This window comes from Aspergillus puulaauensis, chromosome 4 (genome assembly GCF_016861865.1).
Source record: "Aspergillus puulaauensis MK2 DNA, chromosome 4, nearly complete sequence".
In the NCBI taxonomy this organism is placed as follows: domain Eukaryota; kingdom Fungi; phylum Ascomycota; class Eurotiomycetes; order Eurotiales; family Aspergillaceae; genus Aspergillus; species Aspergillus puulaauensis.
Window position 1 is genome coordinate 2,706,106 of NC_054860.1, and position 24,667 is coordinate 2,730,772.

Genomic DNA, 24,667 nt, shown 5'->3' on the forward strand with positions numbered 1-24,667 from the left:
ATGGAGAGTCGACAAAAGGTCGGAGGGGAGAGTGAGGGGGAGTCAATTGGGGGAGGGGGACGAACTGGAGCAGCTGGAGGTTCTCGAAGTCGACGGTTGCTGGAGTGGTTTTGCAGGCGGCTTAGGTCATTGCTTTCTGCCGCGCGCTGATTGGCTGGCCGCAGGGATTTTGCTTTCCCCGAAGCCGCAACGCCAAATTCAGGTTCAACTCTCCAGCGACCAGCAAAGCTCCCATCAATTCCCCTTCGCTGTCCATTCGTCCATTCTTCTGTCGAGGTAATCTTGATTCTATCTGCGTCTGTTCGCAGTCGGTCTCGTCTAATATACGTCTAGGCTTTTTTTCTTCCACCGCGCCCTCTCCACCGTCATAATGCTCCGTTCCGCGATTGTCCGCTCATTGAGGGCCTCTGTGCCCCGTGCCGTCAAGCCCCAGGCTGCTTTCCAGATCCGCAGCTCTCCTGTGGCTCGCCCTGCTCAATTCGCTCCTCGATTCGCCTTCCAGGCTGTTCGTTTCTACTCCGCCCCTGCCGGCCTGGGCAAGGACGAGGTTGAGGGCCGGATAGTCAACCTCTTGAAGAACTTTGACAAGGTGCGTCAGCCGCGTCATGACTCTATTTTATTGACTTGGAAAGCGGTCGTGGGAAGAGTAATTTGCTGACATATTCCTTTTTCGCAGGTTACCGATGCTAGCAAGGTTCGTCGCTATATCTAACCAGCAGTCGGCATAATGTTTTTTAACACGTGAACCAAACAGATCAACGCTGCATCTCACTTCTCGAACGACCTCGGACTTGACAGCCTGGATACCGTTGAGGTTGTGATGGCTATTGAAGAGGTACGAATTCAGCGGAGCTGTTCGTGTGACAAACAATTGATATTGACTCGCGCCCACAGGAATTCAGCATTGAGATCCCCGACAAGGAGGCCGACACCATCCACAGCGGTAAGTCACGAACTACGCGGAGACCATGGTTCTTATACTGATGATTTTTACCGAAACAGTTGACAAGGCTGTTGAGTACATCCTTGCTCAGCCCGATGGTAAGCGCAACTTCCCACCGGACCACCAAGCCAACGTTCGCAGCTGATTGTTTTTCTAGCTCACTAAACATGTACCTAATTCGAGGGCTCGGGAGAGATTGTCGGGGGTTAGATAGAAAAGAATGGGGTTGTCTAGCGTGCATCTTATGCAGGATCCTTTAGAGTTAGGGTACCTGCGTGGTATGGCGCTAATCTGTATGCTGATACATACCGGTGCTTTCACCTTCCTATATCGTGTATATCACTTTAAATGCAGTTTTGATTGATTTGGAGTCTTAACGAGTGCTGTATTGGGGGGTGCCTGAGAGTGACATCGGTCGGCCCGAGGGGGCTATATAGCGTCGCAGACTGGAGGTAGACCACATCCGGCAGATGGCCACGAGGGTTTTTAACACTGTAGTACGTACGGAAGAAACTAAATAAAGCCAAAGGGCAGGCGGCCAAGAGCCAAAATCCACGGCTGACGGGGCTCGTCACAGGAGACACTAAGAAACGCGCGTTAGAGCCAGATAGCCTTGACAACGGTCTGCCGAGCCTCTTCTGGGCACAATCGCTGCCGCTGCTCAACGAAATCGAACGTGCCAATCGACGATTTATTGGCTTGCCCGATTGAACCTCTCGACGGGATATTGATCTTGCAGAGCGATCTCCGAATCAGCTCCCCTTGTATTGTTCGGATCTGCTGATTATCTGAACTTCTCAATCTCTCGGGCGGATCTTTTTTGTCCTCCTTCTCCCTCCCCGTCCTTTCTACTCTGCAACCGTCCACCTACAATCCCACCCCTCCATCGCCGCCCTGGAACTACCTTCCGCGATATCCTCAACGGTGTCAATCGGCTTTCAAGAACGGGGAAACCAGTCACTTGGCGTCGACAATAGTGGCACGCGCTTCAGCTCGTCCGCTATCCGCAGCCTCACGCACCTTCCACACCCCACCCCCGACGACACAAACCCTCGCCGCCCGATCCCATGGCCTCAGCCGGGGGCTTGACTCGTCGGAGAGGTGTCGGTCGAGCCACTGGCTCAGACGAGAACGATGACAGCAGAGTCTCCTCGCCTGTCTCCCGGAACAACTCCGCAATGGACAACCGCATCCCCGAGACGTCATACACGAACTCAGAAAATGGGCATAAGATTGCCTTCGATCCCAGGGATATCAGCGAGACAGAGGAACGGAGCAAGCAACCAAAGCTAACGCTCATGGAAGAGGTGCTTCTGCTTGGACTGAAGGACAAACAGGTCAGTCTTGATCCCTGCCCACGCGAGGGCATGTCCTGACCCTCTGCTACTTGAATGGTAGCTGACCACTGCATGAACTCACCGCAGGGTTACTTGTCTTTCTGGAACGAAAACATTTCCTACGCTTTACGAGGATGCATCGTCATCGAGCTGGCTCTCCGCGGTCGGGTTGCCATGCAGAAGGACTCTTCTCGACGAAGGTTCCCCTTGGCCGACCGGGTAATTGAAGTTATTGACGACACAATGACGGGGGAAGTCTTGCTGGACGAGGCATTGAAGATGATGAAGTCGAGTGAGAGGATGAGCGTGAACTCCTGGATCGACCTGATGAGCGGTACGTACAACAAGCCACTCTACACTTGTTCAACGGCACGCTGACCGCTATTCGCGAACAATAGGCGAAACATGGAACTTGATGAAAATTGGATATCAACTGAAACAAGTACGCGAGCGTCTCGCCAAGGGCCTTGTAGACAAAGGCATTCTCCGGACCGAAAAACGGAACTTCCTTCTCTTCGATATGGCTACTCACCCCGTTGCTGATGGCGGCGCCAAAGAAGACCTCAACCGACGGGTGCGCAATATCTGCAGCAGTCGCACTGTGCTTCTCCCAGGAAACCAATGGCTCCCCGAAGAGACCGAGTTTCGCTACCTGCGCACTATTACTATGGTGTGCGCCGCCTACGCAGCGAACGTGTTGGAGAATGCGCTGGTCACAATGAGCCATGAGGCTCGCGAAAGAGCTTTTGCACAGGTAGATGAACTACTTGCCGAGTACTCTCAATGGCCATTTGCGCGGCGCCCTGGTGGCTCCCAGTCCGTTGGGGCCAATCTGGCCCAAGCGATCAACGACGAAGTGAACAAGGGTTCCGGTGACAAGGAGGTTCAACTCGAGGTAATATTCCACTTTCCCTTAATCAGGTATATTCAACCACTCACTAAATATCTCTAGGTTGTCGCTGCCTGTTTGAGCGTTTTCACTAGACTTGATTCTCTACTTTAAGCTCCGTACTTGTAATCTTTTCTTTTCTTTTTCTCGTTCCATTCCATCTATTGCCAATTATCCTATTCTCTCCGTCAATATTCATGTCCTTAAGCCCACCATCACATCAAACATTGTGTGTTTCTGCCACGGGAAGCCTGGAAAAAAGATGCCCGTTGTTTTGTCTGAAATAGTCGGCGTACGAGGTTAGGTTGGGCAAGGACAGTGTTTAATATGAATCCGCTAGCGAAAGCGACTCTAAATGTATTACTTTGCGAAATTCTTTTCTATCCCTCTATCTCTTCTTCTAATTTTCTTCCAAAGGCTATTCATACTCATACATGTCTTTCTATACTATATTACTATCTTTCTCTGGCTGATTCAGGATGTGTTACTATTACCACCAATCAGATGGATGTTCAAGGATATGAAACGAAAAGCTACTGAGAAACGAGTCTCTATGGCTTCAGAGAATGAATATATTCCGTTGCAATTAGCCCGTAAAATCAGAATACACAATATACTAGGTCTTTGTCCATCCCCAGACTCGAAGACTGCGAGGTTTAAGACTTTGCACTGTTGGATTGAGCCATTCTTTTACTTTATCGTTTACTAAATATTCCTGCCAGATGTCATGTAAAGGTATAGAGGGAAACACAGTCTATATATTGGCATGCTAGAACAATAACACTATAATACACACTCTCTATAACTCTAGTATAATCACTACACACAAAGCAAATGGGAAATCATTAAGAAGGGAAGGAATGAAAGCACCAAAAAGAAGAGAATTAATTACATCAGTTCACCCGAATAACAAAAATCCCACCTCGTTGCTCACCACCAACAGCCGCAGCGTCAGCAGAAAGAACGCCCGCGCTATTGATCAGATCAACGACATTCTCAACGCGGCCACGAACGTTATTCTCCTCGACCATATTGGCTATCAGCTCTAGGGTCTTGCCGTCTGGTTCGACGTGTACGAACCGGGTCTGTGGCTTGCCGTCGCTCTTTATTGGGTTTATGTTCAGGACGGGATTCGCATCCACGGCTGTTAGGATGGCGCCGCCGTCTTTGATAACGGCGGGGTTGTTGGATTGTTGGAGGATGCCCTCACCTGTGCAGTCGAGGACGACGTCGACAGGGCCCCATTTGTTGCGGCAGAAGGTGGCTGTGAGATCGAAGTCCTTGGGGATGGGGTCGGGAATCAGGATGGTCTCGTCAGCCTGCGAAAGCTGGCGCATCTCGTTTGCGTTGTCTTCCGAGGAACATGTTGCACAGATCCAAGGACGATGGCGAGGGAATAGTTCTCGAGATCGGAGGAGGTGAAGAGCTTGGGTTCCGACCTCACTGCGGTGAGCGTTTGTGATAAGGACGCGTAATTGTTTGCTACCCTTGTCTTTAACTTGCGTGGGATCGATGCCGGCATACTTGAAGAGAGCTTGCCAGGCTGTGAGGGCCGGCAGAGGTATGGTAGCTGCTTCCGCAGCGGATATATTCTGGGGTTTGTGGGCGATTTGATCTTCCGTTGTAAGAACGTAGTCGGCCGCTGCGCCGTCCTGAGAATAGTCAACCAGTCCAAAGACAACCTCGTCTACTTTGAACATCGGACCTTCTGGCTTCTCATGGTCTTTGGAAGGAGTGCTGATGACTGTGCCGCAGAAGTTATGTACAGGGACTTGTGGTATGGACTTCGACGGGTTAAGCTCTTTTTCGAGTCTGAGTTCGTCGTGCGAAAATGCAGCTGTCTGTACTTTAATCAAGTACTGGCATGGTGACGGCTTTGGAGTAGGAAAGTCCATGTCGAAAACCGTTTCCGAGTCTACTCTGGGATTCTCCAGAGAAGTGTTGTCGCGGAGAGCCGTGGAGGCAGGACACCAGTATAGAGCCCTCATTGTATCTGGGACAAAGGTTTGTTCGTCCATTGTCGTAGAGCGTCGTTTGGCAGGCTTCATTCTTCTTGTATGTGGGGGTGATCAGCGATAGTTAAAGGTACCGTTTGGCCCTTGAAAATGGTAAAATCAAGTCTGGTTAACTTTGACGAACAACACGACGCTTTAATGAGGTGATTAATTTCAAGGAAGCCGAGACCAATGCCACGAGTTATGTCATTTTCCATCTGGAAACATCAATACATCCAAATCGCTGCTGGGGTTCGCCACGCGCGAAACGTTGCATTGACGTAACCAAGTCGACAATCTTGAGATCAGCGGCCAAATGACCATGACTCCATGTCGTAAAGTAATTGTGATGAATAAAGCTGACCAAGGCATTGATTATAACAGTTGCAAAGAGGCGGTTTTTATTTTAAGGATAGAAGCTTGCGCTATCTCTCGCTCTGATTTCATCCAGTGCGTGGTAGACTTCTTTTGGGTGCTCGAACACCCGCCAGATATGCTTCGGAACATCCCTAAAGGCATCCGCAAACCTTTTCGGCGAGTTACGTTCCTCCATATGAGGCACATCCATGACCTTTCGAATGAAAATAGCATGGATCCACTCGGGATGTCGTTTGTAGATTTCTGCGTAAGCCTCAGGGTCCGTTTGGGTGGAGTCTCCAATGCAGAGCGCTCGCCGGTGCGGAAACCACTTCCGGATTTTCCTAATGCGGTCGACCTTGTATTCCTGTGTGTTCACAGTGAATGACTTGACCAGTTCGCTAATGTCCAGCCAGGAGGAATCTCGAAGAATGAGTGTTCCCCGGCTGAAATTGTCGTGCAGGAATTCTCGAAGGAAAGGGTACAAATTATACGGCGACGCAGAAAGGTAGAACCATGTGGGTTCGAACCGTGACTCTATCCGAGAATATAGCTGAGGCATGCCCGCAATGGGTCTCGGTTCTTCCGCGAAAGTCGTGCGGATTATCCCAGTTGTATCCGACGTCTTGGTGTATTTGATTGTATCATCGATGTCGGATACGACCAGCCAGCCTTCTGGCCCAGCAAATGTCGTTTCCATCGATGCCCTGTCCTTCACACCTCGAATGTGAGCCCGTACTCGGGTCCCGTCTGCTATGTGTCGGACGCCGGTGTTCACCACCTGCGAGATAATACCATTGTCTTCTGTGGGTCCAATTTGGTGAATTTGAGTGGTGTGGTTGGGTAGAGGTAACTCTAGCATCATCGAGTGACCCGGAACGACTTGGTATAGGAAAGGCTGTAGACGCTGCGCAATCCGACGGCGGATCTCCTTTTCTGTGCCGACGGCCCCGTCGAGTCCAATGAGATCTGCGATCACAGCGACAAACTTACTCACATCTCGTCTGCTATCTTTTCGGAACACGCAGGCCACAACCTCGACACGCCATGAATGAGGTTCACCGGATACATGCGACGCTGGGTGTCGGTAGGCAGTGTTATCCATCAACCAGACCGTATTTTGGTGGGCATTTGCAACCTGCGAAGGCTGCCGCAATAACGTGTTTGAGGCCATTCTTATGATGCTGGAGTAGCGTTTCAAAGAGCTCGAGAACCTCTCCATCTTTTGGGGGATGGCAGGGTCCTTTGTTTGGACGGGAGAACTCATAGTTTAAATAGTGCGACGCTTGTTACCTAGGTAGCCCGTGGTCTCTGCCTAGGAAGGTACCCCGCAAGTAGATCACGTCCGATATACTCCGTATGTCAATATCACTTAGCTGGCTTCAAATGATTGTCTAAGTTGAGTCAAGATATGGGAATGCGAAATGAAGTCAATAATGTGCCCCATTTCGATGGGTTCCCTGCTGCTATTCTTATACAAACCCCCAAGACCTGGGGCAAACTGCCCGGCTGATCTGCATTCAACTCGCAGAAACGAGCCACAAGGCAGTGACCGTTTGTGTGCCAGGCACAGCCTATCTTGAGTCACTTTCCCTTTCATGCATGAGTCAGGTGGACCAAGATTGACCCTTGTTGGTTCGACGATCGTTTCAACTGCGAATAATCGATTTAGAAGAGGATGCGCGTGGGGATGGTTCGTCCCTTGGCGCCTAAGTATGCGGAAGTCAGCCTTGCGAAGCTTGTGACCCTATCAAAATCAGCAGTCTATCCCGGGCGCCTGACTGTTCAATACGAGCTTGCAGGCAAATATATTGGTGATTCCGGCGAGGTCAGTCGCTGTCGTCTCTTGATTCTGCTGGAGCCTCCACCTGGTTGTTAGTTGACGACATCCTAGTGCTTCGGACAAGGATACCCGGTAGTTTTGAAGAGACATTAGAGCCTCTCGGCATGACGCTCAGTTATAAGCAAAGCGATATTCGACGTGGTATCCTGGGGCACTTCCGATGCACGGATAGTATAAATGATAATAATAACAACCAGGACGGAATGGCTGTAACACAGAAATCGATGCAAACCATGGTCTGCTGGCGGCGTACGTCCTTTTTCCAGATTTTCCCTGCGTAGGTGACGATACTTTTGAGAAAACTGAGCACAGCTTGCTTGGAGTTGTGTTTTGGTAGTAATTGTAAGTTTGGTAGGCCAAATGTCGAGTTCGAGGGGATATATAAGATCGCTCTGGTGCGACACTCTCTTTGTACCCCGCATATATGAAGCTGGGCATATTAAGCATTGAGATCCCAAATTCCAAGGTCGACTTGGGGGTGTGCGAATAGTTAAAACCGTGAAGAGACTGTATTCCCAAAAGGGTAAAAATACATCACGTGTGTTCCCATACTGATCAACTTCCTCAAATCAAACAGACTTGAAACTTGCAATAAATCCGACGGTGGTTTAAATATGTTCAAACCAAACGGGGATATCGTATATATTATTTCAACGACTGTTTCACGGCAATTGCAAAAGAAAACGGTGAATTGAGTGCAGGTTGGCAGCATGCACACGATAGACAGGTTTAAGAGACCAAGCGTCAGGGCAAAGGACGCCAGGGCAAAGGGCCCCTTGAAAATCGTTCATGATTCTGGTCAGGTATACACCGAGACTGAGTCTTCACCAGCTGCTAAAGTAACGAATGGGCCGGCATGGCTTCATGAGTCGCCATTTTTACTGATGGGCTGGGAGGAAGGAAGTCCTTTCGGGGCATCTCCATTGAGGTACTTGGCGATGAGAACGCTGGTCACAGATCAGAGGAACTTGTCGATACCCCTGTTTGCAAATGTGCCATGGCATATTGCGCGCGATATATGGGACTATCTGGGTAGATGGTGAGTGAGTTATGAATTCGATTATAATACCACAGCTCACGCTTTCAGCCACAAACAAACTCTACACATGTGGAAGATATTCGCAACTGTGTATCCGATTCAGTTCCGAGAAATCGAACAGTACCGTTCAATGAAGATCGAAGAACCACGAATTTCTATGCGAGAGTATCTTGGACTGACGAAGAGCAAGAGCCTGAGTTGGCGAGTTGTATTGACTCTGGGATCATCATATGCTCGAATTCCTGAACTCGTTGGGATATCTGAGATAAAAAACCTAGTTGCATTGGATATTGCTACGCCCCCAAAGCAAGGTGCATCGCCCGAGTCCGACATACAGATGACGGCACTGACGGACCGAATCGTTCGCACCTGGAGCGAAATGGCCCAGACGAAAGATGCATTTTCACAACTTCGGGTTTTGATTATACGAAATCAAACAGATCTATCGAAGATGGCACTTCACTTTCTGAAATCATTCCCGAGCTTACAATTTGTCGTCGCACTTGAATGTCCTGGTATTGCCTCCGCATTCTCCGACGGCGGCTTGTATGATGGATGGATGGTTGCAGAAGTCATGCAATCTCCACCAGGCACTCTATATGAACTTTACAAATCCAACTGCAAGGCAGCCGGTATCGAAGATTCAACACCAGTTTTGGAATTTCAAATCGGCAAGATGAGCCCAAAGCCCCGTGGGCGAGCCAATCGTCCGAAACCCCACTGTGCCGTATATCAACGGACAGATGACGCCCCTCGACGAATGGATCCCGAACCGAGCACCAGGAAACGGAAAGATGTTGGAGCTTCAGACAGTCAGCGTGGGCAAGCGCATCCTCGTAAGAGCAAGGCCGTTATGAAGGACCGTACAAAAGATATTGGCGATGTGCTCAGTGGCTTTTTCTGAGCTACCGTCAAGGGCGGGAGTATACGGTTAGAAAGTTAGGTTTGAATGATACCAAGCGAGGAGCAGCAAACAATACCACATCTTCTCTTCTCCCATCATAACTACTCGAAGTAGTTTTTCTAGACAAATCCCATTGTCAACGTCCCTCCATCATGAATGATGATAGCGTGCTCCGTTGTAATTGGCCATTGCGCTGCCCGCCAACCAGACACCGCCGATTCCCCCGCAACGCCGCGTGATTGGCACTCCGTCGAGAGCTCAACTTTCAATCTCGACAACCCTCGTTCTGGAAGCAACTTGAGAACTTCTTACTTCGTCATCTTCATTACTTAGGTGCTCATACCTGGTTGTATACCTCGACTAACGTCCATACTCTCTATCTGCGCTCTAGCCGACAAATCGAATTGCATTATCCCGGTAGCGGAGGCACAGGTCTCCCCGCAGTGCCCCTCGAAATCATGTCCGAACCTCAAACACTGGATGTCGCGACAGAAGGCTCCAATGAGTCTAATGTGACCTCCCCGCGATCGAGCATTGACTCCCGCCCGTCTTCGGTTGCAGGACGAACTCCGCGGCTACCCCACGTCTCATCGAATCACCAACACCGAACGAGCTTCAGCGAATCTCTCCGCGCAGCACCCGGATCCCCGCGCGCCCGCCGCCAGCCCTCATTCACCCAGTCCGCTATACAGAGTCTCATCGACAACCCGCCGGCCCCGCACAATGTGAACTCTGCGTTCCTTGGTCGGGACTGGCGGGAAATATCGATCGGGGAGCTGGTGAGCGAGGATGACTTAAAGTTCGTGGAACTTGATACCGGTATTGAGGAGGCTACAAATGTGAGGCTCTACCGCGGATGACTCGCAATTTAGTGGTGCTAATTTTTGGTTTGGATGGCAGGTTCTCATTGACACTGGAGCGCCAGTGTTGCTGATTCGCGAGACACCTGAGCAGAACACCGCAGTCGGGACATTCGACTATAATGACTTGAATACGTACCTTTTGCTCGCCGCGGGGTTAACCCGACCAGATGAAGAACTACTTCCAGCTTATGAAGAGCTCGCTCGCAAGGCTCACGAAAACATTCCCATCCCGATGAGAGACGTAAAAGAACTTGGGAGAAAGGAACCGCTGACGACACTCCCGGCGTCAGCCAGCGTGATGAGAGCGGTTGAGACATTTGGTGGCGGAATACACCGTGTTATTGTGGTTGATGAACAGCGAGATGATGAGGTTCTGGGCATCTTCAGCCAGTTCCGGCTCGTCAAGTTTTTGTGGGAGAATGGGCGTTGCTTCCCCGTTCTTGACCAGTTATATCCGCAGCCGCTGCGAGATCTGAAGATAGGATCCCACGCTGTTATTTCAATCAAGTAAGTCTCCGAAACTGGTTATGTTGCTGTTGGCTGCTAACTTGCGTAGTGGCGACAAGATGCTCTGCGAGGCGCTGCAGTTGATGCACAGTGAAGGAATATCGTCTGTGGCAGTTGTTGACAACCACAGCAACGTCGTTGGAAACATATCTACCACTGATGTCAAGGTATGTTTTGTATTTCTAGTTGGAAAAGAAGTTGCTGATCAAAATAGCTACTTACGAGATCGTCGTCACTTCCGCTGCTCACCAACACATGCACGCATTTCATCTCCGTGATTCTTTCCACTCGGGGACTCCAAGAAGGCAAAGATTCATTCCCAGTTTTCCACGTCCATCCAGGATCGACGCTCGCACACACAGTAGCCAAAGTGGTGGCTACCAGGTCCCACCGGTAAGTCGTCCCGGGGGTAATGAATTAAATAACGACTGATAGTAATTTCTCGCCTAGGCTATGGATTACTGACCCTCTATCGCCGTCATCATCTGGGCCCCCAACACCCTCTCACTCAATGGTGCACATCCCACTCCATCCCACAGGGAGCAATAACGCACAGTCGCCGCCACAATCGCCAAACCCGGCGACGGCGCAGCTGCCTCCGGCCGCAGCACCATACGTGAGCCCGACCCCTCTTACGCCAGCCATCCCGGCGTCCGCACTACCAGGTGCTCGACTATCCGGACGTCTGGTGGGTGTCGTGAGCCTGACTGATGTATTAAATCTGCACGCGCGAGCCAGCGGGTTGAGCCCGGCAGACCCAGCCGAGAGCCGCAGCCGACGACGACGAAGCAGCAGTTCCAGCATCAGCGTGCGGCAGAGCGGGGAGATTGGGCGGGAGCTATTTAGTAGATGATTTGAATTACCGGCGCGGACTACTGCAAGTATCTGGTGTACATGAGCAACTATATACAACTTCAAACTTGGAATAACGCTTGTAGATGAAAGTCAAGTTCAGATCTCATTCAACTCCTGTATGTATGTCTTCTGTTGGCCCATATGGCTAAACAACCAGATATAGATCGATTGGCTAGTCCAGAGGTAGGAGTCTTCCAAGTAGCTCACGGAGAAGACTTCCAGAGACGCAGGGCCCTGCGTAACATGATCCCTGGCGACATTCAAATTCGTCCGATCCAAAGCCGAGAGAAGCGACTGTATCCATTCTTGGAATGTACTCATACTTTCGCTTATTAACAGACGTCAATTGGAGAACAGCAGCGTTCCAATTAGTAGAATCCGTATTCTTGGCCGTCGTGAAGCAAACGCTTTAGGGTTGTTGGAGGTGCCACTTGGAGTACTGTACATGTGTCTGATAACGGAAGCAAGTGCCAAGCCAGTAGGTCCATTTATTCCTCGGTATGAAGCCTATCAATCAGTTTGGAGTCGAGACCTTGAGACTGACAGACAGTGCGGGGAAACCTAGAACCCCAGTCCACCCCACACCGACAGCATTTACAAAAGTACGGAGTACAGCAACGAGCAGGTCAATGCCCAGATCTTCGTAACCCCGAACCCTGGCTTCAATCAACCACCTGAATCTCGTGGCTGGTGGCCGGCTAGCTCGAGGCTGAAGCGGCACCTAAACAGCTGGACAGTCAGGCCACTTCCCCCGCATTTTGAGCATTTCGATCGGCCGGGGAACATGGCTTACAAAGTTACAATCTTTGGAAGGGTGAACGTGATTATGTTTAAATCGAATTCATTGAATTCCCGCTTTTCGTACGGAGTAGGGTGCTTAGCTTTCGTTCCCTTGTCGTCGCTTGCTGTCGCTTGTCGTCGCTTCTCGTGGCTTCTCCTCCTGTCCGTTGGACCTCGGTGTCTCTTGGCTCCCCGTATTTACCTAAAGCAGCCTCTGTGACGTTGAATTCCTCAAGAACAAACTTCAGAACCAAATTCCGTTTCGCAAGCAAAGCAACCTGCATTAGCCCGAGCAAGCCTAGGCCGAGCTAGAACCGAGGGCGCGTCCAAGTCTGGAACTGGAACTGGAACGAGTACTAAGACTGGACTGGACTGGAACCTGGGAGGAAAAAAAAGTTCAGCTCGCATCTTCCAACCAACCCGACAAATCAAACCCCCGCCAAACTTGAGCAAAATCCAGGGCTGTTCATATCAACCATGGTCGGTGGGAAACCCTCATGCAGCGCACTACACCCAAACCAGCCTAGGGCATTCTTGATCGACAGCGTGCAAACTCTGGCTTGTTCCTCCCGGCCAATGAGACATGACCGTTCTTCAGTTTTGGGTGGGGACCCTGACTGACCCACACAAGCTCTGGGCTTGGCTTGTTCGGGTTCCGGAGTTGCTCGTCCCAAGTTCGGCCAGGCGCTGGCCGCTGGCTCTTTCCAGTTCCAGATCAGCCAGATGGGGGAGTCGCAGCTGCCAGTGCGGTTCCATTGGAAACGGGGGGCTCGTCGGTAAAATCACGCACGAGTCGCACCTCAGCTTCTGGTCATCTGCTATAGTTACGAGACTACTAGTATCTTGGTATATGCTAGCACTTTGTAGGTTTCAAAACGCAGAGCTAACCAAATTAAACCTAATACTACGCTATGTTAAACTCGCCCATCCAACAATCTAAGCCAAAAAGGTACATGTCCGAGTATACTCCGTACACCAGTATACACCGTAGTATCATTCCCGACTGACAGTCGCCAGAACATGAGATGTCCCTCTGTCAAAGTGTCAAAATGAGGTACGAACCGCAACTAGGCACCTGGTTCTCAATTTTAACCTCTTTTGGAATGTGGCACCGACCCAGGATAGCACCGTCCCAGCGTTGCGGGTTATAGCACCGATTCTCGATATAGCTCTGGGGTTTCCGTTTGCGGAAGACAGGGGGACCCAGCACCAGCCCCAGCGGGCCAGCAGCTGTCACGGCTGACCAGTTACCTCATTGCTCTGTCACTTTATCCCACTATCCCACTTGAATCCGCCCGCTATCTGGGAACTCGGGAGGGGTAATGGTGCTATCCAAGACAGGTCGACAGGAGTGGGTTACTGGGTTTGCGAGTGGACACTGGCCACTGCGTACTACTACTGGATACTTGCCCACTGCAGTGGCAGTGGCCACTGGCAGGTGGGTTATGTGGGTTGGCTGAAGACTATAGACGTAACGTTAAGTACATCAGACTTCTGCTATTTGTCGATCTTTGCGGGGGGTCGACTCTGAAGAAGACTCTGAGCACTGAGTAGACTCTGGGCTTGATGGAGACGGGTACGTACTTCCTTGCCAGTTCCCAGCCAGTTCCCACGCAGCAAACGACGGTTCCTGCTGTTGGTTGGGTGTTAGCCGATGGGCTCCGTCACTCCGTGAACCGTTGAGTCCGTACCTACTGATGAGGTACTGGGTGAGTACTCCGTGCTTACTCCGTAGTTACTCCGTAGTCTGTACTACGTAGGCCTGGAAGATATACGAGGTGGATTAAGGAGTGGACTAAGTAGTGGAACCAGGAGGCGGATTCGTGTCTCATTATGAAGTGATGCTACTAGCAGTACCTACACTGAATAGCAGAACATGCAGTGCCAGTGGACGCAAACTAGGTATCAGAGCAACAACTCGACGTGTGGGTATTTTCCAGTTCGATGGAACAGAAAAGAAAAGTCAAAACAAGTCAAGACAAGTCAAGCAAAGACAGGATATGTAATGACATGAATGAACTCGCCAAAATCAAGCAGTCATGGCAATGGTCATCGAGACTCATATATGTAAAGTAGTAGTAATAAAAGATGTAATCAGAAAAGATGCAAGCACCTGCCAACCATACAGGTGGTCGTTTATAGAAAGAAAAGCAAGAAAGAAAAGAAAAAAAGATAATCATAAGGTGATAAACTCCTTCATATCGGGGCCGTCGCCAAAAGTAGCATCCGCAGTGAGGCTGCCCGAGTCGACCGGGAGTTGGAAGTTGAAGGGAAACATGGTATGGCTCTGGTCGAGGGTGGCCGCAAAGTCGCTAAAGTCGACAAAGTCCTGGTCGGCCGACTGGTGAGGGAAGGCCCCAAGGCCGAGATGCAGGCCGAAGCTCTGCAGCTGCTGGTCGGTGTCGAACTTTGCGGCGTCGTTTGCGGTGTCGGTCAAGTCCAGGCTGGACAGGTTGTGGCGCAGGTTGGAGGAGGCCTGCGAGACGGGGGTGTGAGGCGAGGTGCTGCCGGGGGTGGTCATCATCTCCGTCGAGGTGCTGTCGGAGTTGGACGAGCTGTGCGGGAAGAAGCCCAGCGAGAAGGACGACGACGACGACGAGGGCGTGGGCACTTCTGCCGCCGCGGGAGTGGGCTCCGACCGGTTCCGCGAGTGCTGCCCGCCTGCTCGCGAGTGACTCTGTGCCAGCGACAACGCCTGCGCCTGAGCCCGCACGGGGATGGTGGGCGCCGACCCAATGCGGTTGCGGAACTGGGGGGTGTGCATCGGGATGCCGCCAAACGAAGCGGACGGAGACATTGCGTGTCCCTGGAAGAGGCCGTCGAACGACTGCATCAACTGGTGGTGTTGCTGCTGCTGCTGCTGCTGCTGCTGGGGGCGCACGGCGTAGGTGGGGGTGGACGCAACATAGGCGGGCATCTGGGCCTGGGCCTGCGACTGTGACTGCGGCTGGGCCTGGGCCTGGATGGGCCCCGGGGTTGGATACGACGGTGAGAAGCTTCCTGGGGTCGCGTTGAGATCGGTGCTTGGGCCAGAGATGGAGCCGGATCGCAGCTGGGTGAAATCAAGGCTCATCTTGCGGCCTGCGTGGATCGGGCCGGCGGGTGCAACGCTGGATGCTCGCCGCTGGTGGTTGGGGCCGTGGCCTCCCCTTGGCCCGCTGTGGGAGCCCCGGGGCCGGATGTGCATTGCGGGCAGATTCTGCGTTAGAGTGGGCATGTTCAGGCTGGATGAGAAACTCGGCGAGGCGCTGGCGAGATGGGGGGGAGTCTGGCCCTGCGAGGCGCTGGGCATCTGCAGCGTCGGCATGCCACCAGAGGGCGTGAAGCCCGCCAGCAGCGAGTTGTCAAAGTCGCGGCTCAGCTGCATGTTCTGCGCGCGCATGTACTGCTGCAGCTTGGTGCGGTACGTGTCGTCGATCTCCTCATACATGGACTCGTCCTGCACGATCTCGCGGGTGATGTGCAGGGCTCTGCCCGTGCGCTGCTTGTGCAGGCTCGAGGCGCGGTTGGCTGACTCGATGCGAGCATCCAAACTGCGGTCTTTGCGCCTGGAAGCGGCAATGAATGCACTGTGGCTGTCAGTAGAGTTACAGCGTCAGGCTTGCCCAGGCGACATACCGTTCCTGGTTCTCCTCCTTGGTGCGGTTGCTCGCAGCTGCGGCATCAGGGCCCGGTCTGGGCGAAGGGGCTCTGGGAGACATCGTGGTGTCTGGTTATCAGAATGCTCAGAAAAGTACCAGACAGGATCAGCTGCAGGACGGAGCAGGGCACGACGAAGGCCAAGTTAAATAACTTCAGCATCCCACTCCACCCCAGGGAGAGCCAGGCCAGGACGGGTGGAGCTATCCACGGTTCACGCCGCGGCGGGTTCAGGAATCTGGGTCTGGTGCAAATCCATGGGACTGACAGCTGTTAAGGTTTTCTGCGCTCGAAGCCCAGGAGACGCCCAGACGAGACGAAAGCCCCGCGGCTCTGGGTGCCCAGCCTGCCATGGGCGTGGACGAGGAGGCGTCAGTCTAGATCCCCGGGGATTTCTCGCTTTCGCAGTCTTGTCACCGTAGTTGTAGATGTTCGTTGTCTGTAGGTTCTGCAGGCTGTTTCTTGTCTGTGTCTGTCTGTGTCTGTCTCTCTGTCTGTCTGTCTGTCTCTGTCCGTCCGACAGCCCTAAGTCCAGCTATCTACGGTGTACTCCGTACATGCCTTCATCAACCCTCCATTCAATAGCCTATGGCTGGTCTTCCTGACAGACGCACTGTCCAACTGAGTTGGATTCTCCGACCCACTGTGTGATCGCCACCTTGCACTGTGACTCCCCCCACCCCGACCAGCGTCGTCTAACTCGCTAACTCACTAACTAACCACCGACAAGTCTGCCCGAGTCCTCGAGCTCAGCTCTCCCCTCACCTCTCCAGGCTCTAGCCCGGCCCAAATGCGCCCTGGCCTCCTTCGCCTCTGGGCCCAGGGAAATAACTTCCCGTCTAATCGCAGCCGCTTTTCTTCACGGCCGGTGCAAAACCCCGGGCCTTCAGCAGTGCCAGTGCGCCTCCCCCATCCACGTTCTCTCTGCAACCACCATCATTCGCCACCAGCAATCTTTTTGCAGGCTTTTCTTCCCTTTCCCAAGGTTATCGTATCAGTTTCTATCTTGCATCTCCCAAGTCGGCGGTCTCCGATCGGTCGACTGGCGGCAAGAATTCCCCGCCGTCGTCCTATATTGCCCTATTAGACAAGTTTACATCCATACAACACCTATAGATACTGTATTATCTACCCGACTCTGTATCCCGCGACTGACGAAATTTCGCGCCATATTTGGGGTATCTCACGCCTCTGCTATCTTTCCTTTCCGTCACTGGGGAAGGGCATTGCGGACGCCACCCACCGGTACTGGCGTCTGCATCTGATATCCGAACCTCAGGATACTCCTCGTGTGCAATCTTGTATGGTGTACGGGTTTAACCTCCGCTAATGCAGGGACTGCTGCAAGCGTCAAGCCACTCTCAAGGGTTTAACTCTACGTAGTCTGTAACTTGTATATCAGTTTGCATAATAGTAATACTACTGCTAGTCACGGCATAATCCCATTCATCCGGCCAAGCAAACCCAACCCAGCCCTCTCGGAGTACAATACCTGGTTAGCAGATAGTGCCATACCAGACATTTCCTATCTGGGAACCCCGTGGCCGATGCTTACCTATCTCCGGGTAAGCAAGGTACACCGTCTGCCTTCCCTACTCAGGCCAATTCCATGCGCCCGAGCCAATAACGCTCCCCCTCGCAACGACCGCATACGGTATCTACCTATCTACCTATCTACCTATCTGCCTACGTACTAGTACTTGCCCCCTTGGATTTTGTTAGGCTCTGTTGGCTCTCACAGTCTCACCGGTCTCACCGGTCCGGGCTTCGAACCGGGCCACCGGCCCTGATTCCTGGACTGGGAGATCGGGGCTCTTCCGACCTGGCTGGGTTTAGGTAGGTACCGTACCGTACCTTGAAGGCTCTTTCGAATGAATGATTGTCCGTGCGGTATGGTAGGGCTGGGTGTGGTGTGGTATCTCACCCCCACGCCCCATTATTTGGTTTTCTGGTTTTCTGGTTTTGTCTGGCTTGGTTCAAGGGCGTTTTTGTTTTAATATACGAGGGTGTTACTATTGCGTCTTAGGCCAGCACTGTTTGGTTTGGTTTGGTTTGGTTGGGCTGGGGGAGGAATGAGGATGGACCTGCCCTATCTGTGTCTGGCCTGGTCTGGTCTGGTCTGGCCTGGCCTGGCCTATACTATCTATCTAGCCTCTTAAGGTGCCCCCCCCCCTTCAGGCTGAGTTATTCGCAGGCTTGTCTCTATCTGGTTTAGTATGACTATGCCAGTGCTGAGAATCCATATTAATCGATTAATCAGGCTTTGATAACGATTATTCTTGTTCTGTTCTTGTTTTTGTGACTGACTCCTATATCCAGCTACGTCTGTTCCGCCACACCTCGGCATCAAACATCGCCATCGGCATCGCAACTCGGTATGGGATTCTTATATCTTATTCCGCTGTCTACAGTATGTGTATCATGTCAGCGATGGAAGTGGTAAAACAACTAACCATCCAGTATCCGTAGATTAGATGCGTAGTTAGAAGGCCCCGATCAATCGATCGATCACTCAAATAAATTCACAAAATATAGACAAGAAAAAGGTGCAGGGCACGATTCAGGGACAGGCAGACTGGCTAGGTTGCGCGATAGATAGATAAAACTAAGATAGTAGTAGACCACTAGTAGTAGTAGGTAAGTAGGTAGGTAGGTTGTGTCTTTATGCTATTCCCAGTGCCGGGACCATCCCTTGCTCCTCCTTTGTTTCGCTGCCCAGCCGGTACGACACCCGGAAGCGGATTTTCACGGCGTTGCCCTTGCCCATGTCAATACCGTCGATGAGCATTTCCTGTTGCACGCCGTTTGCTTGGAGCGGGCCGATGTCGCGGCCGGACTGCGGCCGGAGGTGTAATGTGTATGCCTGATTTGATTAACATTTGCTATTGAAAGGAATAGAGAGAGATAGATACCTTTTCGACTGCAACCTGGAAGTGGAGATCGTTCAGCGGTTGGCTTGTCGCATTTGAGAAAGACGCAACCAGGTGGATCTGGCGCTGTTGCTGGGGGTGTCGACGAGCGAGCAATTCAACCTTCAGTGACGAGTTCAGAACCTGCACCCGGTTGGTGCTGGGTAACGAATTGCTCTCTGGCAGCGATGACGCGAAATTCCACTCGTCCTCCTCTGCCTTGGGCTTTGCCGCCGGAGCCGCTCCCGCAAGGTCAAGTAGCGACGACGATGCCGGCGGTTGAGGACTGACAGAGCTTCCAGAGGGAAATGGGCTTTGGTGTCGAGGGCTGGCGGATACTAAGGACGCGAATGGGTCCGCCGCAGGAGGTGGTGGTGTTGCTGTTGCTTGCGAAAATGCGGGTACGGGTGTCGATGACTTGGACGGGGGTTGAGGTGAGCTTAACGAACCGAGGATATCAATGTTTTGTTGGAATGCACTGGAAGTCTGGGGTATCTGGGGAACAGGCGGGCTCGCTTTCACAATGTTAGTCAATGAACTGCAAATCACGCAACGATACGTACTTTGTCCTAATGAGATTCCACCTGAGGGAATTGGCTCGTCGATTGACAGGCCAAGCAGGTCACTCTCAATAGAGCTAGAGCCCTGCGCCGCCGGCTGCTGTGCGTCTCCATTAGAACTGGGCTCGGGGTCGAAATCGATCAGAGATAACTCGTTGTTGGCGTTCTTGGACACTCCCGTGGTGGTGCCCAAGGTGCCCTTGGGAATCTTCGTCGCCCCCTCGAAATCGCCGGTCTTCACGAGCTTGTATCGTTGGATGGTTCGATGTATGCTATCGTTGATCTCCAACAGCTTGCGCACAGCTTCTGGGTCCTCTGCTTCCTCCTCGCACATTTTCTGGATCTTCGGGTGCGCACTTTGAAGCGCATTTGCGAGCTCCTGCGAAGCATGTTAGATTATCTCTTCGCTATTCCGTTGCCGTCCCATACCTCAAAGACATCACCCTCCGCAATCCGGTCACCCGGCGCCTGGCTCTGCAGCATCTCCTCCAGAATTTTAGCCTTCTCCTGTACTTTAGACACCTCCTCGGCCGCCTTCGCTCGGTAATCAGTTTTATGGCGATTGTCGTATCCCGCCATAACCTTCATCAGCCGGTTCGCTTCTTGTAGATCCGCCGGTGTCCCTCTCCGAATGAGCTCCTGCAGCTTCGCCGACTGTGCCTCGCGTTCCTCCTCTTCCATTTCCTCCGCCGACCGCAAATTCTAATACCATGTCAATGCCGTTCAAAAGGGGTGGGGGGTTGGCGAGATAACATACATCGCTAGGATTCAAGACGGCCGCATCTTCGCGCCGAATCTCTGGAAACACATAGCCCTTGTAGAGGAGCAGCCTGTGCATATCACGGATATGCCCTAGGTCATCCTTATACCTTGACGTCTGACATATAGTTTGCCTCCACTCCTCAATCGACTCGAGAATGCGATGCTGGACCCTCGTGGCTCGCATGAGCGGCCGTTCAGGGAAGCGCCGGACCAACTCATTCAGGAACTCTTTCGTGCTAATCTGAAGATGGAACGGGTATCCGCAGTTTTTGACGCAAATGTCCAAAAGCTATTGAAAAGAAGTCCTGTCAGCCAATGCGCCGGGCCTTGCACTAGTTACAAGACTGCAAAAGGGAGATCTGGCCTACCGCCAATGCTAATAATGAAACATTCTGGTTGCGGGAATTTATCAGGCGGACGATATCGAATGCTGCTTCTCGGGGACTAATGTAACCCATCAGTAAATGATCCATCGAATATTGTGCTTTCGGTTCAGAGCTGCGCGACTACTCACGCATTGCCTTTCTTGGAATTGACCAGGTCTGCAACTTCGAGGTTTAGAGCGAGGTTCGGCTCATAGTGGGAAAGATCGCAGGCGTTTCCTATCAGATTGAGCGTTTTGGTTAGCTGAGGAGACTAAAGCTGCCATTCAGTGTTGTATAACGTACGAATGGCCCTCTGAAGAGGGGTGAAGCCCAGGTCAGCATAGGCACCACTAAAGCGGTCCCTAGCTGCCATTCGTGCGGAAGCGGCCTCCAGGGTGACGACGGGGGCCAGATCAAAAAATAAAATAAAGACGTGAGAGTCCCAAAAGAGGAGACGGTAGCTCTGGGGAGCTGAGACGATGAGCGTATATTAGACAGGGAGGAGTGGTGGAGTTGGCGAGGACCGATGATGGGTCGCCGGCCGGAGTGTCTGGCGGCGTTTAGCTCTAATTCCACGTGTTTGGCTCAAGCGTTTCTTTGGCTCTCAACTTCTTGCGTCGCTCGAGATTTCTTTCGTATCTCTCCAGTCACGTCTATCTTGAATTGATTCTCTCATTCATTTTTTAAAAAAATATTTATCGTAATCATGGTCCGCCACAAGAAAGACAACTTCTCCCGCGGAGGAAAGAAATTCTCCAACCCCCGCCCACGCCCAGTACCCCGCGATCGCGAAGGAAACGATTCGTCTTCGAGACCTCCATTCAAAGCTGCCTGCTGGGATCTCGGCCATTGCGATCCGAAGAGATGCTCGGGAAAGAGGCTGATGCACTTTGGCTTGATGCGAGAGCTAGCGATAGGACAGAAGTTCCAGGGTGTGGTTGTATCGTATGTCTCCAAAAAAAGAATAACGTATTGACGCTCACCAACTTACCCAAATTAAAGTCCCAATGCGAAAAAAGTCGTTTCCCCCGCCGATAGAGAACTTCTAGAGCAATACGGTGCTGCTGTGGTAGAGTGTTCGTGGGTGAGGGTCCAAGAAGTACCCTGGGCACGAATCGGCGGGAAATGCGAACGACTCTGTATGTCTCTCCCAGCCGTTGAATTCAGCGGTAGCTAACTGGAACTAGTGCCCTACCTCATAGCAGCCAACACAGTTAACTACGGAAAGCCATGGCGATTAAACTGCGTCGAAGCCCTTGCCGCTTGCTTCTATATCTGCGGACACGAAGACTGGGCTCAAGAGGTACTGAAACACTTTCGATACGGCGAGGCCTTTCTCGAAATCAACTCCCAACTCTTGAAACGGTATGCGGCGTGCGAGACGGAGGAGGACGTTAAACGGACAGAGGAGGAATGGCTGGCAAAGATAGAGAGAGAATATGAAGAGAGCAGGGAAGGAGGTGCAGACGACATGTGGACAATCGGGAATACGAATCGAAAAACACTGCCAGATTCGGACGACGACAATGACGAGGATAGCGATAATGAGGGAGGAGAGGGAGACGGCGAAGAAGAGGAAGAAGAAAAAGACCCATATGCCATATCTGACGACTCTGAAGACGAAGCCCAAATGGCCGCCATTCGCGCGAAAATCCTCAACTCAAAATCCTTCCAGAATCCATCCGTCTCCGATAAAGCGCAGCCAGAAAAGATCGAACGTTCAGATGCTCGGCCATTGGGAGACTCAGATGCCGAGTCTGGCTCGAGTGATAGTGAGGATGATGCCTTTGACAACATCATAAATGCTACGCCTGTCACCGACCGAACAGGTATAATAGCTGCAGGGAGGAACCAGGCGAAAGACACGTTTAGTGCCTCATTTTCGAGGACCGTGGTCAATGCGCCGAAGAGGGGATAGTTCTTTGACATTGGAATAAGCAACCAAAAGTTATGCTACCATTTTATAATGAATGTATGAATATATATAACATGAACTATTTGTTACTGATGTACATACGTATAATACATCACTAGTAGGATGAACATAAGTTGTATGCATGACATTTACAAGCAGCAGTCTTTTGCAAATAATACTACCAAATCCCCCAGCCATAAACATCGCGCCCATAAAGACAGAAAGAACAGCACGCAAAAAAGAAGGGGGGATATTTTAGGCAAACAAAAAAGAGTACTGTGCATAGAATCAAAAGAGGACAGAACGTGTTTTCAGAACCATTCGAAACGCGCAGATACAAACCCTTTTCCTCCATGAAACCCCCAGAATCCCGATTATCCAATCATCAAGTCACATTACATTACATATAGTAGGTTCACATCTAATTAAATCCGTCAGAAAAGCCCTCGTACAAAGACATATTATCCAGGAAGAGTATACGTACCCAATGGGTGACTCGCACTCAGCTGCGGTTTCTGTGAGTATTTCGACTCCAGCTCATCTCGGATGCTGTTCAGCAGTTGCACATAGCTTTGCTGCGGGTTCTTGCGCATGGCGGCAATGAAGGCCCAAGACATCGCACCGGTGGCCTGACCGGCGATCTGGGCGTCGGAGCTGGTCTGAGAATCTTTGCTTCCAGACCACATGATGACATCTGCGGGACTGGTCCTGGTCTGCTTGGTTCGCTCATAGGCTTCATCGCCCTTGGCTGCCTTCTTGATAAATCCGACGGCTGTGGACATCATACTTCCCATGTCGCCACGCGCATACGACGAAATGACCCCTAGTAGGCCTTGGCCGGCTTCCTTTGCGAGGTTGGGCTCCTTGAGGATACCCTGTGTGGAGTAGATGTACGGCAGATCCAGGGCAGAGCCTGAATGACACGAGTCAAAAATCGCTGTGAGTCGCACGCCTGGCGCCAAAGGCTTCACCATGATCCGATGCATCTCATCATCGACTACGTGTCCCGCCACACGGAAGTCCACAGGGTAGATCACTTCGTCATATCCGTCATCCTCGTCGCCGTCCAAGTCAGGCGTCTGTCCACCGTGTCCAGAGTAATGGAAGAAGAGGGAATCGTTCGGCCGCGCGTCTTTGACCAGCCAGTGCATCGCACGCAGGATATTCGCCTTCGTTGGTTGGCTCATCGGGTTTTGTTGGTCATCAGTCAGGAGTACCATGTCTTCGCGGGCATAGCCAAAGTTCTGGTTAAGGTATGTTGACATGTTCTTCACATCGTTGATACACCCACGCAGCTGTCCCTTCTGGCCGAAATAGTTGATACCAATCATAAGGGCCTTTCTTTTTCCTGTGCAACGAGAGTACTGGAAGCTGTATCCTTGGGGCGCGCCATGGCCGAAGGCTTGGGGTTGGGAAGGCGGAGCGGATGGGCCACCGTGGGAGGATGGATAGTGTCTTTGATAAGACGGGTCTGAAGCAATGTCAGCATGTTATAGAAACAAAAACTATCGCGATCTCACGCACTTTGGCCTTGGTACATCTGGCCGCCATTTGGAGGAGCAGATGAGTGTGGATAACCGGCCGGAGGACCCTACATGACGAAGTCAGCAACGGACAGCTCAAGGGACGATCACCTCTGATCTGCAACGTACATTGTAGCCATTATGGGAAGGATACGGTTGGGGCGAGTGATGGCCGTATTGGTAAGGGTTGCTAGGAGGAGGATGTTGCTGACGGTAGGCCTGGCCCGGATAGCCGCCGCCGCCGCCGCCGCCGTACGATGATTGTTGATGGTGATGCATTTGTCTAATCAAAGTGGAATAAAACCTCAGATTAGTATTACACCGCGTATACAGCCGAGAGAGAAGTGAACTAGGGACAAAGTCTTGGAAGGGCGAGGGAAATAGGCAACAGAGGAAAGAAGGGAGAAGTTGACTGGTCTTACTGATATGGGGGCGGGGAATTGTAGTTTTGAGGAGGATACTGGTGCTGCGGCGGGGGGTAGCCGGGCGCACCGGAGTAAGGAGGGTAGTAGGACATGGTCAGATAGTCAGACGGGCAGGCCGGAAAAACAAGACGAAGCCAAAATTAGACAAATGGGAGGGCCAGGGCTCAGGCTGGGCCGTCGATGCAGAGATGATGGAGAGGGAGCAAGCCAGCGGGCGAGAAAAGATGCAGCCTGAAAGATCGGGTGGGGAAAGCACCC

The 24,667-nt window shown here is 51.8% G+C and overlaps 10 protein-coding genes across 10 annotated transcripts; 5 read left to right on the forward strand and 5 right to left on the reverse strand.

Moving 5' to 3' along the window:
• On the forward strand, positions 1–1,108 carry acpA (acyl carrier protein; the record flags this gene model as incomplete). The annotated part of the gene is made up of 8 exons (XM_041704226.1): positions 1–31; positions 165–276; positions 334–589; positions 677–694; positions 755–835; positions 895–943; positions 1,003–1,041; positions 1,101–1,108. 8 exons carry the CDS (start codon positions 1–3, stop codon positions 1,106–1,108), a joined length of 594 nt encoding a protein of 197 aa, XP_041556833.1.
• A 902-nt stretch (positions 1,109–2,010) lies between these two features.
• On the forward strand, positions 2,011–3,283 carry APUU_41084S (GOLPH3/VPS74 family protein; the record flags this gene model as incomplete). Its single annotated transcript, XM_041704227.1, has 4 exons — positions 2,011–2,280; positions 2,368–2,614; positions 2,679–3,175; positions 3,233–3,283. 4 exons carry the CDS (start codon positions 2,011–2,013, stop codon positions 3,281–3,283), a joined length of 1,065 nt encoding a protein of 354 aa, XP_041556834.1.
• A 779-nt stretch (positions 3,284–4,062) lies between these two features.
• APUU_41085A (NADP-dependent oxidoreductase) lies at positions 4,063–5,217 on the reverse strand (the record flags this gene model as incomplete). The annotated part of the gene is made up of 1 exon (XM_041704228.1): positions 4,063–5,217. One exon carries the CDS (start codon positions 5,215–5,217, stop codon positions 4,063–4,065), a length of 1,155 nt encoding a protein of 384 aa, XP_041556835.1.
• A 352-nt stretch (positions 5,218–5,569) lies between these two features.
• On the reverse strand, positions 5,570–6,787 carry APUU_41086A (phosphatidate phosphatase App1 family protein; the record flags this gene model as incomplete). The annotated part of the gene is made up of 1 exon (XM_041704230.1): positions 5,570–6,787. The coding sequence occupies one exon, from the start codon at positions 6,785–6,787 to the stop codon at positions 5,570–5,572; it is 1,218 nt and encodes a 405-aa protein (XP_041556836.1).
• Positions 6,788–8,073: 1,286 nt separating this feature from the next.
• Positions 8,074–9,306, forward strand: APUU_41087S (uncharacterized protein; the record flags this gene model as incomplete). The annotated part of the gene is made up of 2 exons (XM_041704231.1): positions 8,074–8,402; positions 8,451–9,306. The coding sequence occupies 2 exons, from the start codon at positions 8,074–8,076 to the stop codon at positions 9,304–9,306; spliced, it is 1,185 nt and encodes a 394-aa protein (XP_041556837.1).
• A 458-nt stretch (positions 9,307–9,764) lies between these two features.
• On the forward strand, positions 9,765–11,529 carry SDS23 (cell separation during budding; the record flags this gene model as incomplete). Its single annotated transcript, XM_041704232.1, has 5 exons — positions 9,765–10,145; positions 10,207–10,676; positions 10,726–10,843; positions 10,891–11,069; positions 11,127–11,529. 5 exons carry the CDS (start codon positions 9,765–9,767, stop codon positions 11,527–11,529), a joined length of 1,551 nt encoding a protein of 516 aa, XP_041556838.1.
• Positions 11,530–14,487: 2,958 nt separating this feature from the next.
• APUU_41089A (uncharacterized protein) lies at positions 14,488–16,012 on the reverse strand (the record flags this gene model as incomplete). Its single annotated transcript, XM_041704233.1, has 2 exons — positions 14,488–15,880; positions 15,930–16,012. 2 exons carry the CDS (start codon positions 16,010–16,012, stop codon positions 14,488–14,490), a joined length of 1,476 nt encoding a protein of 491 aa, XP_041556839.1.
• A 2,600-nt stretch (positions 16,013–18,612) lies between these two features.
• On the reverse strand, positions 18,613–20,919 carry APUU_41090A (VHS domain protein; the record flags this gene model as incomplete). The annotated part of the gene is made up of 8 exons (XM_041704234.1): positions 18,613–18,813; positions 18,863–19,374; positions 19,423–19,798; positions 19,849–20,121; positions 20,177–20,470; positions 20,550–20,625; positions 20,696–20,783; positions 20,850–20,919. 8 exons carry the CDS (start codon positions 20,917–20,919, stop codon positions 18,613–18,615), a joined length of 1,890 nt encoding a protein of 629 aa, XP_041556840.1.
• Positions 20,920–21,252: 333 nt separating this feature from the next.
• On the forward strand, positions 21,253–22,464 carry TSR3 (ribosome biogenesis TSR3 family protein; the record flags this gene model as incomplete). The annotated part of the gene is made up of 3 exons (XM_041704235.1): positions 21,253–21,491; positions 21,549–21,685; positions 21,734–22,464. 3 exons carry the CDS (start codon positions 21,253–21,255, stop codon positions 22,462–22,464), a joined length of 1,107 nt encoding a protein of 368 aa, XP_041556841.1.
• Positions 22,465–22,856: 392 nt separating this feature from the next.
• On the reverse strand, positions 22,857–24,501 carry MCA1_2 (Ca(2+)-dependent cysteine protease; the record flags this gene model as incomplete). The annotated part of the gene is made up of 5 exons (XM_041704236.1): positions 22,857–22,882; positions 22,946–23,932; positions 23,986–24,052; positions 24,114–24,267; positions 24,407–24,501. 5 exons carry the CDS (start codon positions 24,499–24,501, stop codon positions 22,857–22,859), a joined length of 1,329 nt encoding a protein of 442 aa, XP_041556842.1.
• Between the last annotated feature and the right edge of the window lie 166 nt (positions 24,502–24,667).